Source organism: Halichoeres trimaculatus, unplaced genomic scaffold (assembly GCF_033239565.1).
Source record: "Halichoeres trimaculatus isolate MK-OKI-2021-1 unplaced genomic scaffold, fHalTri1.1 fHalTri1_scaffold_1, whole genome shotgun sequence".
NCBI classification, from domain to species: Eukaryota; Metazoa; Chordata; class Actinopteri; order Labriformes; family Labridae; genus Halichoeres; species Halichoeres trimaculatus.
This window is the reverse complement of record NW_027437179.1, coordinates 43,490,145-43,505,825: the sequence shown is the minus strand read 5'-3', so window position 1 is coordinate 43,505,825 and position 15,681 is coordinate 43,490,145. Positions and strand designations below refer to the sequence as shown.

Genomic DNA, 15,681 nt, shown 5'->3' with positions numbered 1-15,681 from the left:
CAGCAATTTATAAAAATAATAAATTGTATTTTTTTTCTGAATTTGAAAGCTTTATTTCAAAATATGATGGATATTGGATATGGATATCAATACCTTCTGTAAGAAAAAAAAAAAATATTAAATGATATTTTTTTAAAGCTACATGGAGCCACTGCAAATGAGTCAAAGAGCCGCATGAGGCTCCAGAGCCACAGGTTGAACACCCTTGCACTAGACGGCCTGCTTCAGTCAACACCATACAACAAAACAAAACATCAATGTAACATGACGTGCGACTTTTAATTGAAGGTACTTTTAGTACAGATAAAATTCACAGGAGGAGCTGATAAAGGAAGTGATGTCATTAGCTTCTAGAAATGCAGGAATTGAATTTGCTTATCATAACAAATCTGCAGAAATGCTCATGCAGCCGGGGTAAAGTGTTCACACAAATACAGTCTTTGCTTTCATGCATTTCTTGTTTAAGTCGCTTGTTACATGAGTTTATTACCCGGCTATCTTACTGAGATTCTCAATTCTGATTGGTTGAAAGTCATAGAGCTCACCTAGACTTTTCCTCTTATTTTGTCCTTAAACAGTCAGAGATCATCCTCAGGAAACTCATCTTTTCGTTTGATTTTTTTTCTCTTGCCCAAATAGTTGAAGAGTTACGGTAATGAGAACAAACCTGCATCAAATTTTTTAATTAAAAAATACAAATGTTTGTATCTTCAGTAAGTCGCCGGGTAATAAGTTTAGATCATCACAAACAGACCAGGAAAGGTCCACAACACGTCTGATCCAGAGACATCGGCATGCTCACATGTTCCTGTATTTCTGCACACGTGCAGGTTACCTCTCATGACGAAACCAAAGCTGCTTCCCTCTTTGTGCAAACAGATGTCGATTGTCTTGGATATGACCCCTGAGCTGCTGTCTGGTGCTTGGAGAGACAAAAACAGAGAGTAATTATGGTGCATTTCACAGATAAATCTACTTCTGTTCCTCCAGTCACATCACTTCCTGTCTGGATCACGTGTTTCACGTGACATGATGCTAACGGTGCATTAGCCTTTAATGAAGATTAATAAAATGTGTTGTCTGTGCAGGTACAGACAGGTACAGGTGATCTGTGTTTACCTGTAGGGGGCAGTTCATACTCCACCTCCAGCAGGACTCTCTCTCCTACGTTCTTCAGTAAACTGATTATCTCTTCGTGCCGCAGTTTGGTCAGGTTGATGCCGTTCACCGACTTGATGTAGTCGCCCACGTTCAGCTGGTCGCTCCTGCGCAGAGAGAGGAATCAAAGAAATGAGCTGAACGCATCCTCTCCTTCCTCCTCTCCTTCTTCGTTGGTGTTTCACCCACCTAGCTGCCAGTCCTCCAGGCCGTAGGTTGGATACCCGCGGTTTCCCGTCCTTGTCGGTTCCTCCTGAGATGGTGAGGCCCAGTGTGCTGCCTTCTTTCTTCACCAGCTCCACCATGGTTACCCCCCGCAGAGCTTCTAAGCAGAAACACACACACACAGAAGGACAAGTAGACAAACACCAGACAGGGACAAACACACACACACACACACACACACACACACACACACACACACACACACACACACTCAGACACACAGAATACAGCAGAGAGATAAGAGGTTAGTCGCTGTCCTCTGGACGAGAGACGAGAGAGATAAACCCAAAGACTTTCGAGGTCTCCAATGAGACTCTAGACTTTTGTTTTTTCGTTTTTTTGTTTTTTGGTCGTTCTACAATTTCATTAATTCAAAAAACTCCTTGTTTAGGTAATTATTCAATATTTTTTTACCATGTAAATAATTTTACAGAATTTTTAAAGCAAAATATAAAATATAAAAGTTTATTTTTCCTTCTTTCTCTTGGTTCAAACCACTGATGCCATAGGAAAAAAAATGGGACACAAGGTACAACAAAACATCCAACAAGACCATCTTAAAACAGACTCAGGGAACCATAAAAATCAAACACTTTAGAGGACCTCAAACAGGATTACCGTATGTAGAATAAAAAAGAGCCTGTAATCATCGTCAAACAGTTGCAGAATAACATTTAAGTGGACCTGAAAACTCCTGCCAAAGGGTTTTGTAAGAGGGGAAGTGAAAATCTAACATTTTAGGATAACTTCAACCAAAAGCTTAATGGACCATGATGTGGCTGCAGAAGAAAACCTCCAAAAAGCCTGTGGTCTGTTCCCTCGCTTTCAGCCTGTTTCCTGCTCTATCCACCGTCCTCTCCTCTCTGATTAAAGACATGAACAACCCAAAAAATAATCTGAGAAACTGAAAGAAAAACAAAGTAAAGACCCTCTGAGGTACCCTGTTACTAACAACAACAGGAACATAAAACTGGAGCTGTAGCTCCTCCATAGGCTCATCAGAGAGGTTTGGGTACAGCTGTGGGAACCTTAAACTGGTTATGAGATCTGCTTCCTGTGAGCTGCTGAAGCTGTTTGCTGAAACTCCTGACTCCTGGTTTGACAAAGACGCCCTGAAACAGACACTTATACGACTCTTCAAACAAACATACGACTCTTCAAACAAACATGATGTAAAACATCTGCTTGGATCATAATTTTTGGAGTTGTCAGTTGATCAAACCGTCCTGGGAGCAGCTATGGTAACATTTGAACAATATCTTTACTGAGGACGTTATATGGTACAGGATATTTATCGTCTTGAGAGGTCGTGATTTTCTTTGAAGGGTCAGAGGGAATCCTTTTTCAGGACTTGGTCATTTTGGACAAACTACGTGAAAGCAGTAGTTTCTGTAATCTGACTGTTTTGTTTATTGTGAATCCATCTGCCTTGTTAACATTTCTGTTTAGGTTGATGCAAACCCAAAAATCTTGATGTGTCTCATTCCACATAAGTTAAGACTTGGATCTAGACCCCTCCTCAGCTCACCTGGTCTCCTTGTTCTTACATCTATTAAAACTAAGCATTGGCAGTGATCATTTTCATAACCACACTGAACGTGTGGAATATGTACTGTATACTGTACCCTTTCCCCAAAGGCATGTTATGTCACATGTGCCTTTCAAAATAAAATAAAAAATAAAAAAAAACACACAAAAAAACAAAACAAAAAAACCTGAAACAGCTTCTGGTACCTCAAACTAAACCTTAAAGTACCAGAAACAGCCTCAGAGGTCCTCAAAACAGACGACTGAGGATGGTTAGGACGGGATTTTTAAAACACTAGCCCATGGACAGAGGACAGTGGCAGCTGGCCAATAGAGGGCGCCACCCCACCACCCACAACATTACTGTAAGTAAGTTAAAAAAAAGAAGAATGCGAGCAAGATAAATAATATATGATTGACGATGGATAAAGTTGCTTTGTTCATCTGTGTGTGGTGACGTGTTTCCTGCTGTGGGCGTAAAACTCTTTGGCCGTAGACACTGGTTAAAAGTTCATGTTCAGGAGCTCCTCTTCAATACAAGACAAGACGTAGGATCAGCTTGATTTACATATCACCAGCCCTCCCCCCGCCAACGTCACAGCCATCAGTCACAGTTTGAGCAGTAGGAATTTAAAACGCTCAGAAATAAAATGAATAACTCAGATAAATCACTCCAAACAACACGTTAGCCAGAGAAAACTCCACCAGCCACCGTGCATTCATCAGTACCTTGGATGGAGCAACATATACGTTTAAAATCTTTTAAGTGTAGCTTTAAAACAACATGCTAAAACTAGGGCTGAACGATTTTGGAAAATAATCTCAGTGCAATTTTTTGGACCAATATTGTGATTGCGATTCAGCATTTTTTAATTATTATTTATTTATTTATTTATTTATTTTTCATTATATAGTTGATTTTATTTTTATTTATTTATTTTTTATTATTATTTTAATTTATTTTATTTATTTATTTATTTTTATTTATTTTTTATTTTTTGGGAGGGGGTATCTTTTGCATTATTCACTAAAAACAATTAATAAATCATTCTATATCATTCTATAGTATGAAGGCCAGGCCTACATGTTATGATACAATAAAGTAGATTGAAGCGCAACTTCATACATGTAATATATCTTTATTTAACCATCACGATCACAGAAGAATATTGACTGATTGATTTAACTTCAAGCCTTTTAAACGTGTAATATTTTAGCCAGAAAAAAACTTTTTTTAAACTTTATTTTTTTAAATTACAGACTCGGCGATTTGAAAATTGCACTCTGTTACATTGTGAAGTTGGTTTAAATTTGATTAATTGTTCAGCCCTAGCTAAAACCCTCAGGGTTACCTTAAAACAAACACTGACAGGTTTCATAACACAGACATTACAGGTCACTATAAACCCTTAAGCTGTCTTTGAGTTCATGGATCCCTCTGTAGAAACTTCTGGATTCAATCACAGAAGTTTCCAGGTGCAGTCTGGATTATGCAGATAGAAACAGATGTTATTTTTGACATTCGATCATTTTATACCTGTTCAGGTGACCTGTTGGTGTAAAGGTAACAGTTACCTCAAACATTTGAGCTGAATTGAGACCATGCAGCATTAAAATCTGAGGTTGTTTTCAGATTTATCTCTTCGTCATGTGTTTCTTTCTGTTTAATGGTGATGAGATATTTTTAAGAGCAGTTTCTGACTCACGGTCTGTAACTGAAGGAAAACCTCGACCTCCCCCTGAACCTCCCTGAAGGGAACTCTGCAACAAGGATCAAGGAACAGTGGACCGGTCTGACTGAACCCAGAGAGGACAACAACCCCCCACACATCTCTGTATTCCCCCAACACTCAATTAAAGCTGACTGAGGAAGGCATGGTAATATCAGAGCAGCTTTCCTCACAGCTCCTCTCAGCCTGAGCCAGACTCCACGAGGTAAACAACCTAATGGGATGACTCGGGAGCTGCAGAGTTCACTCCACCTTCCTCCTCCAGCTGCTATGTAGTTTAAGGTTCATGACACGAGTTCAGGAAGACAGATTAGAGTCTGAGTCTCTGAGTGTCGTTTCATCCCAGACTCCTCCAAACCTAATCAGGCTGAGTCACAAACACAGGAAGGTGTCACAACTCTATCATCGTTCTGCTCTTTCTGTCTCCAGATTTACCGCCACAAATAAAATTTAATTGAGCCTGAAAATAAAAATAAAGTGTCATATTATTCATGACACATTCAGAGCTGAAGTTTCCAGCTTCTGAAAAGTGTCTGGATGTTTTTTAGTAACTCACAGAAACAGTTCATCTGTAAGTTAGTCACTCCTCTGCTTTAGGTTTCCTAACGATTAAAATGAGACATCATTCATTAACGAGTGACATCTGTCAGGAAATGACTCTCAAATGCAACCCCAAATCCTAACCCTTAACACTTATAGTGGGCAAAATAAGTATTGAACTCTTCAACATTTTCCTCATCACATTCATTTCCAAAGCTGCAATTCAAACCAAATTTCTCCCAGACATTGGTATTAACTCAAATAATCCACACATGAAAAGAAATCACAACGTTCAGGTCCATAAATAATGATTATGGTGAATTAAGTACGATAACACAGGAAAAAAGTATTGAACACACCATGGAAAGGCTGTATACTTTGGACAGGAAATGCACCATACCACCTGAAATCTGTCAGTAATTATTACTTGAACTTCCAATTAGTGCAAACCAACATCAGCTGGGCTAGAGCAAATTGATGGTCCTATAAAAAAGGTGTTTTTTTCACCAAGCAGTTAAATAGCACACACCTCATGATGGGTAAAGGCAAAGAGCTCTCTGAAGACATTCACAACCTGATTGTTGCTCAGCATCAGAATGGAACTGGTTACTGACTTATATCAAAGCACCTGAATATTCCAGTCAGCACCGTTGGGGCCATTATTCACAAGTGGAAGAAGCACCACCTTACCATCAACAGGCCACGCACAGGAGCTCCTTGAAGATTTCTGACCAGGGAGTCAGAAAGATAGTCAGAAGAGGACTCAACCAGCCAAGGACCACCCTGAAAGTGCTCCAGAAAGACTTGGAGGCAGCAGGTACAATGGTTACAGAGAAAACAACAGGCAATGCACTCCACCACCATGGCCTCTATGGACGCTCAGCCCACAAGACTCCATTCCTCAAGAAAAGGCATGTTGAAGCTGGTTTAAAGTTTGCTAAACAGCATCTTGCCAAGCCTGTAGAATACTGGGAGAATGTTGTCTGGTCAGATGAGACCAAAACTGAACTTTTGGGCTGTCATACTACAGACCATGTTTGGAGGAGAAATGGCTCTGCACATCAGCCAAAAAACACTACACCAACAGTGAAGTTTGGAGGTGAAGCATCATGGCATGGGGTTGTTTCTCATCTCATGGTGTTGGCAAACTTCATATAACTGACGGAGCAATGAATGGAGCCATGTATGGGGAAATTCTTGATCTGAATCTGCTGCCATCCACCAGGATGATGAAGATGAGATGTGGGAAAAGGGTTCACCAGAGGGCACCAAAGAATATTCCAGATTTAAAGACAATCTGTGCAGAGGAATAGGCCAAAATCACACCTGAGCAGTGTGGGCCATTAGTTCAAACATACAAGAAGCTTCTGGAAGCTGTCATTGCAAACAAAGGCTTCTCCACTAAGTATTAGATGAGTCTCAGTTAGCGTGTTCAATCCTTTTTTCCTGTGTTATCGTACTTAATTCACCATAATCATTATTTATGGACCTGAACGTTGTGATTTCTTTTCATGTGTGGATTATTTCAGTTAATACCAATGTCTGGGAGAAATTTTGTTTGAATTGCAGCTTTGGAAATAAATGTGATGAGAAAAAAGTTGACGCTTTCAATACTTATTTTCCCCACTGTCAAAGATCCTGCAAAAATTTGAATTGAATCGGACCCCAAAAATTGTGAAAAATTTATCTATACAAGACTTTTTTGTAGTTTATGATATTGTTCATGTGATTTCATAGTATTTTTCATTTTAAATACATTTGCAAATATTCATTAAAAAACAAAAGAATTTGTTACGTAAAACATTTCATAAATTTGCAAAATTAATACAGTTTCACATAATTGAACATTTTTCGAAAATTTCTTTCCCAGAAATTTGAAATTGAAAAAGGGGAATTAAAAAAAGGTGCAAAAGTTATTTTTTTCAAAAAAGTTCACAGATTTCCAAAATTTTATAAATTTGCAAAAAAAATATTGTTAAATTTTTAATTCTAAATAAAAAAAAAACAACATATTTTTTTAATTGTTACATTTTCAAAAAGTATTAAAAAAAATTAAAACAAACTATATCTTTAATGGAACTTACATAATTTGAAAAAATGTGCAGAAATTGAAAATATTGAAATGTGCATTTTTTTAATATTAAAAAACGTTTAAAAAATTAAATAAAAAAATATACAAAAATTTAAAAAAAAAAATTGAAAGCTTTAGTGACAGATTCGATCAAAACTTAGTTTAAAAAAATAAGGTTAATGCATTATTTTATATAGTTTCAGTGTCTTTAAACATCAATACCCTCTGTAAGAAAAATAACAAGTCTTTATTTCTATCATATTTTTTAAAGCTACAAGGAGCCAAAGGGCCACTTGAGGGTCCAGAGCCGCAGGTTGAAGACCCTTGGTTTAGACAGACACAGACAGATCACTCGTAGTTTGTTAAACTTCAGAGCAGAAATATCTGCAGGTGAAACACGATGGATACGACAGAAAGCGTGTTGTATCGTCTCATTTTGACGTGCATACATGAACACGCCATGCTTACAGGAACTGATCTGGGAGTGATGCATCACCCTCATTTATCTGTGTGTAATTTTTATCCACACACACACTTAAACACACACTCACACACAGGTGTGTTGGGGCTCTGATGTGATGGATGGTGAGATTAAGTAAATCTCTGAGGCGACACGGAGGATCGCTGAGGTGCTGCAGAGCACGGTTATCTCTGCTGGGTGTTACACACACACATGTCCCAACAGGCAAACACACACACACACACACACACACACACACACACACACACACACACACACACACACAGACTGGAGCACATTATCTGCAGAGAGCACTCATTCATTAGTCATTGTGCCGCTCGTATTTGCATAAAAGCATCAAAGCTTTTACAAATGTCGTCTGGTGGCGTGAATATTTTCCACCACCAAACGAGTTTTTCCCTCAGAAGACGCAGAAACGAAGCGCGATGAGATTCATAAAGTTTAATCTACCTCCTCAGCTCGACGCTAAGAGAAGAGGAAACACACCAGAGCAGTTTTATGATCCTGAGGAGGAAACTCTCCAAACGATGTTAAACAGAGAGGCGAGGAACGCTATCACACCCTCAGCGGTGATCAGGCAAATGGAAAAAGAGCAAATATATTCAGTCTCACACACACACACACATTCACACACACACACACACACTCATGTCAAATAAGAGCATCGAGGAATCAGCAGCAGACAGGACGGTGACAGAGAAAAGTGCTGTAATTGTTTCACTTTGAAGAAAGGTGGCGAGGGAGCAGACGGAGTTATGTAACCGAGCGGGGAGGAAACATCCAGAAGGAGAACAAAGGACGAAGGAATAAAAGATAAAGTCAGACAGAAAGAGTTCATGGGAAACTCAAAGAGCAGATTAGTCTGAAGTGTGAGGAGATGAAGAGAAATTTAGTTTGAGGAAGACGTTCCCATCGTCTGAATCCATGAGACGATAAAAACAAACTCTGAATCAAATTTTATGATTTACAGACGGATCAGACCTAAAACCTGCTGTCTGACTGACGCTGTGACAGACTGAGTATAAATAAATAACATACCTGGTATACTGTGTCTCCTGGAGGCCATGTTGTGCTCTGGACCAGATATATCCTTAGTTTTCCCGTAGGGCCCGTCATCTGCAGAGAGCACAGGCAGAAGAAAAGATTAAAACCTCGTGTTTTTAATGATTCATAAAGTCTTAAAGCGTTTCAGAAAACAACGTCTTTATTTGGTGAAACACCTCAAGTTTAACAGGTTTTCTTCATAAAGAGAGAAACAGTCACATGTCGTAGGCTTTAGTAACCATAACAAGAAAATGACCAATCTTTCGACCTTCACTTCAGAGGAGAAACAAGTCCCCACCCCCAAACAGAAGGAAATTAATTATTTCAATAATAACAATAATCTATCAGGGAAAAAAAACTCATGAGAAGATGTCTCTTGGTAAATACTGGAACATATGAGCATTGCATGGGGAACGGATGGACTTGAATAGAGGATCACAGCGTGGGAATAAACTGTGAGGAAACTGGACCCGGAGCAACCATCCAAGAAGCCAGCTGACAAAACAACCTCCAACCAACCAACCCTCCATCCAAAACAATGGCCAACCAACAAACCAACCGACTAAAAAACACCCAGTACACCAACAGACCAACAAAAGAATCAACCAACACAGGGACAAAATAAACCATCCAACAGACCATAAGATAGATAAATACATCAACCAAAGGAGAATGGACCAACCACTGACCCAACAAAAGAACCAACAAACCAGTAGACCAACAGATCATCCAAAGAAAAAACATTAAACAGACCAACCACTCAACCTCAGCATCAACCGGCCAACTAACGAACCAACCAACCAACTAAAATACCCAACTAATAAACCACAGAACCAAAGAACCAAACCATCCAACAGACCACGGATCAGCCAAAGAAAAAATCATCAAATGGACCAACTACTCAACCACTCAACCAACCAACCAGCCAACCAACCAACCAACCAACCAACCAACCAACCAACCAACCACCCAACCAACCAACCAACCAACCAACCAACCAACCACCCAACCAACCAACCAACCAACCAACCAATTAACCACCCAAACAACCACCCAACCAACCAACGGACAAATCATCTAAAGGACCAACCAAACGACCAATCAACCAAAGAACCAACTATGTAGAGAACTACCAAAAGACAATACAATACATAAAGAAATCAACCAAAGAAAGAATCATCAAACAGACCAACCAACCAACCAACCAACCAACCAACCACCCAACCAACCAACCACCCAACCAACCAACCAACCAACCAACCAACCAACCAATTAACCAATTAACCAACGGACAAATCATCTAAAGGACCAACTAAACGACCAATCAACCAAAGAACCAACTATGTAGAGAACTACCAACAGACAATACAATACATAAAGAAATCAACCAAAGAAAGAATCATCAAACAGACCAACCAACCAACCAACCAACCAACCAACCAACCAACCACCCAACCAACCAACCAACCAACCAACCAATTAACCAACGGACAAATCATCTAAAGGACCAACCAAACGACCAATCAACCAAAGAACCAACCATGTAGAGAACTACCAAAAGACTATACAATACATAAAGAAATCAACCAAAGAAAGAATCATCAAACAGACCAACCAACCAACCAACCAACCAACCAACCAACCAATCAATCAATCAATCAATCAATCAACTTAAGAACCAACCAACCAAACAATCAACTTAAGAACCAACCAACTGATCAATCAACCCCCGCAATCGCCCATCCTACCAACCTTTCTATAGTTTGCCGTATAAGCTGAGTGACAAACAACGTCTCAGGTATTGTTAGTGTTATAAAAAAAAGAACCCAAAAACACAAACCCCGGTCTTTGTGTCTCCTCTCTAACACAGGATGTCTTCCTGTTTTGTAAAGTGTCAAACACCAACAGGTCTGAGGCTGACAGAGTGAAGCACTGAGAACAAATGAAGCTGATCCAGGAACCTGATGGTACACCTGTTCATCCTTTATGAGGATTTTAAAGTCTCTCAGACTGACGTTTCCTTTCCTGTGAACAGGTGGGTCTCCATAAATGAACTGCTCCCCCTACAGGCTGGTTCAGAGCCTGTCCTCCTTACAGATCTGTGTATTAAAGACACATCAGAAACCTCTCCCAAGAGCGACGCTATTCAACGGTTACATTCAGGAAAGATTTCCCCACGGAGCGTCTCTGCTGATCAACACAGAGAGACGCCGTGTGTGGATGAGGAGCTGGACGCAGGAAGGGACGCCGTCATTGTTGTGTGTCACAGGGGGGAACAGATGTCCCGGTTTATTGTCTCTGGCAGAGCCGGGTGAGGGTTTTAATATTTGATTAAGTCATAAATTCAGTTCAGCTCAGATCACCACATGTGTCCGTCCATTTAGGAGCGCTGAATAAACTGCACGGGCTACAAACACTCATTACTTCCTGTGAGCTGGGCTTCATGATGCCGTTTGGCTTCAGTTTTCACTGCGTCTCTTTACAAACTGAGCTAACATGACCGTCGCTCTGAAAACAGACCTCTGTAAAGATCCCATCAGAGGAGCTCAGTCCGTCACCTTTCCTGTCCCCTGACTTATGCTCCTTCATATTAACTCTAAACGGTACGATGAGCATTTATTCCTGAGCACTTTCAGATTTTATCCCAGGTTTTACAGCCTCATCCATATTCCACAGCTCAGGATATTAGGCCCTTTGCAAACAGCAGCCGCTAACTGAGTTTGACAGCAGCCGTGGAGCCGAGCCTGTTGTTGTTTGGGCTCTGAGGAGAGCGGCTGTGTCCTACTTTACAACCTCTGCTGCAGCTTCAACCAGGGAGGGGACGTTAACAATTCATTAACCACTTCAGATACTTTCATGTCCTACTCCAGAAGTGTCATTTTAATCAGGGACGATTACACCGCAGCTCAAACATCAGCGTCTCTGACAAATGTGCCGTGTTAAAGCAAGAGTCATGATACACCATCACCTTCTGCTTTTAAGTCTTACTTTAATTACGCCCACCATGCTCCCCAAAACCAGCGCCAAGAATCAGACAACCTGCAGCTCTGGAGCCTCATGTGGCCCTTTGTCTCCTCTGCAGTGTCTCCTTGTAGCTTTAAAAAATATGATAGAAATAAAGAATAGTTATTTTTCTTCCAGAGGGTATTGATGATTAAAGACACTGACACTAAATAAAATCCTGTGTTAACGTTTAGTTGAACTAAATCTTCATCCCATCTGTCAATAAAGCCTGCCACCGCTCTACTTCACCTCCTACAACATCAACAGCCCACCAACTTTCCATGCACCTGTGGCTAACCTCAAGTTTTACAGCCCTGGGAAGATAACTACATCTACAAAAAGACTAATCTGGAAGAAAATACTGATTTTAATTCTGTGTGGATGGATTCATTTAACTGACAACGTGCTGGATTAATATACATAATTGATATGTGGAAAGACATTACCAAACAAACAAGAAAAGATGAGTTAAGTGATATTTTCAATTTATGTTAAAAATTCAAGTAAATTAAAAGATTTTTTTATTACATTTTTGCAAATATATTAAATTTCAATTTCATTTGAATTTTGCATGTTTTGAAATTTTTAAAAATATTTTACATTAATTTTTTTGCAAACTTTTTACAGTTTCATTTTTTTAATCTGCAATTTTTTTGCAATTTCAGCACTTTTTTAAAATGCTTCCACAATGTTTAAAATTTGAGTTTTTTTTGCAATTTTGCACGTTTTGAAAATTTTGAAATTATTTTAAATTTATTTTTTTGCAAAATTTTTACAATTTTATTTTTTTTTAATCTGCATTTTTTTTGCAATTTCCGCACTTTTTTAAAATGTTAAAATTTTTTTTAGAATTTTAGTTTTTTTGCAATTTTTGCATTTTCTGTGTAATTTCCTTTTTTTTGGATACATGTTAATTTTAGCAATTTTAGCAAATAGTTCACATTTTGGCAAATTTATTACAAATAAAAAAAAAACATCTAATGTAAAGTTTGATAAATTCAAAAAACTTTCTTGTCTAGAAAAAAAAAAATGTATGCATGAAAAATGAAAATATCTGAGTTCAGATTCAGGTTTGAAACAACAAACTCGATATTTAAGCCATTTTCCTCTGCTGGACGTTAAAAAACTGTGTGATTCCTTTTAAAGACTGTGAAGTGGACAGTACAGCTGCTCTCTGAAAGTGAAGCCAAAACATTTAGAGCTCCCCCTGGTGGCTGGCTGCAAAACTAACAGCAGAGTCTTCATCATTTGGAGAAGTTAACTTTTAATCAGTTTTTTAATGTTTAAAGGAGGGGGTGTGGCATCATGACTGACAGCTGCGTTGACCAATGAGGCTCCTGCTCCACACCCTCCTCTCACATCCTCCTGTCGTCTTCCTCCTCCCTCTGCTGATGGTCTGTCTCCAGCAGTGACGGAGGAAAGGAGGCCGTAGTTGTTGGAGTTTAGCGATCTTCTCTGAGGTGTAATAGGTTTGATAATTTATAAGTAGTGGATTGAATTTTAGCTTTAAACGGCGTTCAGGAGTTATCTGGCCGTGCTGCTTTCCTCCAGCGAGGCCGTCACAGACGTAATGAAACCCCAGAGGCTGCTCGTCAACACAAACACACACCTGAACACACACAGGACGAGGGAAAGCTGCACACACAGAGACACACACAGCCTCAGGCGGCGCAGTGATGCACGCCTGAGAGGATCCAGACACCAGGATGTTCACCTGCGTGTGCACGGACACGGGAAGCTGCACATGCTCAGATATGAGGAGAGTAACACTGGAGGCGCTTTGGCCGTCTCCGTGTCTGAGACTGTTTCAGTCACTCCGCTCCCGGCGCTTTGAATCCTCCAAACTCACAAACCTCCAGAGCCTGAGCCGTGGTGTTTGAGATATCAGCGCTTAGCAAACATGTTTGTGACAACACGCGTTCAGAGAGCCCAACACGTGACCTGTTAATCCTGATATTTCCTCTGAATGGATCCACACAGCAGCTTTCTTTCTCCGGTCTCTTTCAGCCGCCGTCTCTCTGTTCTCCCTCTGCCTGATGAATTAGCGTCTGCGGGTGAATAATTTGAATGTGATTAGGCTAATGAGTCCTGGCGCTGTCGGCTTACTGAGCAGGTTGAGTTATAGACGAGGCGTCAGGCCAGATTTCCCACCTGCTGCAGAGACAGAGACGTGATGCTTTCAGCCAGGGCATCTCTGCAGCCAGAGCCGGGATGACTTCACACGCCATGCAGGTCGACAACAAGAGAGCTGACTCTGTTTTATTACTTTTTCTGTCTTTAAGAGAGTCAGAGATCATGGTTCAAAAAGCTCCTCTTTTCTTCCTTCAGGTTCTGTTTGAATTTTTTCCCTTGCCCAAATAGTTGAAGAGTTACGGTAATGAGAACACCTTGCATTAATTGACCTCTGGCTAAGTCCCACCCTTTAACATGATCAGCCAATCACAGAGTGTTTATTCCAGGGATCTGCAACCTTTACTTTCATTGGAGCCATTTTTCCCCAGCTTACCTGGATTAAAGTCATTCAGGAGCCACAAAATCTACTTTATCTTCACAACAGACACAACAACGCAGATAAAAATCTATAAATAGAAAACATCAAGTGAATAATAAACAAAACAGGAAGATTTTGTAGTTTATGAAACTGTACATGTGATTTCATATTTTTTCTTTTTCGTTTTAAATAATTTACAAATATTAATAAAAAACAAAAGAATTTGTAATGTAATAAATTTCATAAAATTTCAAAATTTAAGCAATTTTAATTGATTAAATTTTTTTCAAAAAAATTACATTCAAAGAAATTTGCTCATTTCTTTTCAAAAAGGGAATTTAAAAAATTGAATAATTTCCTCTTTATTGAGATTTTACAGATTTGCCAAAACTTCATAAATTTGCAAAAAAAAAACAAATAAAGTAAATTGCTAAATTTTCTAAAAATAAAGTAATTTTCAAAAAATGCTGAATCTTTAAGAAATAAAGTATTTTTTTAAAAACTGCTGATTTTTTTTAAAAAAAAATAAAGTATTTTTTTTTAAATGCTGAATTTTCAAAAAATGTCAAAAATGTTAAAACTTTCACCTTTTTAACAAAAAATGGAACCTAAATAATTTGAAAAAATGTGCAGAAATTAAAAAACAATGAAATTTGCATTTTTAATTAAAAATTGTTTAAAAACTTAAATAAAATAAAAAAAAACTACTTTCCAAGAAATTTGAAATAAAAAAGTGAATTTTAAAAAAGGTGCAATTTCTCTTTTCACAAATTTTCCCAAATTTTATAAATTTGCAAAAAAAAAAGAAGTTTTTTTATTTCTTAATTAAATAAAAAAGATTTTGTTTTCATTTCTTAATTTAAAAAATATATATATATATATATTATTTTTTTAATTGCTTAATTTTCAAAAATTGTTAAAAAAATTTAAAACAAACTTTTTTTTTAATGGAACTTACATTATTTGAAAAAAATGTGCAGAAATTGAAAATAATGAAATGTGCATTTTTTATATTAAAAAAATCTTTAAAAATGAAATTAAAAAGATATACAAAAAATTAAAAAAAAAGTTTGAAAGCCTCATCGACAGATGTGAGGAAAATTTAGTCCAACTAAATGTTAATGCACCTTTTTATTTAGTGCCAGTGTCTTTAATCATCAATACCCTCTGGAAGAAAAATAACTATTCTTTATTTCAATCATATTTTTTAAAGCTACAAGGAGCCACTGCAGAGGAGTCAAAGGGCCACATAGAGCTCCACAGCCACAGATTGAAGACCGTTGTTCTGGTTGTTTCTTTGCTGCAGCTGAACACCAGAGTTTCCCTGTGAAGTTTTCTTTGTCCTGGTTTGACTCTGTCATCCTTCATCCATCAACACCTCTCAGCTGCTGTCAGGACGACCGGAGTCAGG

The 15,681-nt window shown here is 38.5% G+C and overlaps 1 protein-coding gene across 9 annotated transcripts in view; it reads right to left on the bottom strand.

The window, feature by feature from the left end:
- Window positions 1-15,681, bottom strand: part of grip2b (glutamate receptor interacting protein 2b) — a 355,529-nt gene that overhangs the window by 46,121 nt on the left and 293,727 nt on the right. For 4 of the 9 annotated variants that reach the window (XM_074668264.1, XM_074668256.1, XM_074668305.1 and 1 more), the window contains exons 2-5: window positions 8,771-8,848; window positions 1,348-1,483; window positions 1,120-1,265; window positions 803-922 (exon numbers count right to left, since the gene is read on the bottom strand). In XM_074668264.1, the coding sequence (XP_074524365.1) occupies window positions 803-922; window positions 1,120-1,265; window positions 1,348-1,483; window positions 8,771-8,848 (480 nt within the window). The remainder of the gene's footprint in view (window positions 1-802; window positions 923-1,119; window positions 1,266-1,347; window positions 1,484-8,770; window positions 8,849-15,681) is intronic. The other 5 variants (XM_074668291.1, XM_074668282.1, XM_074668313.1 and 2 more) reach the window with 2 other exon arrangements.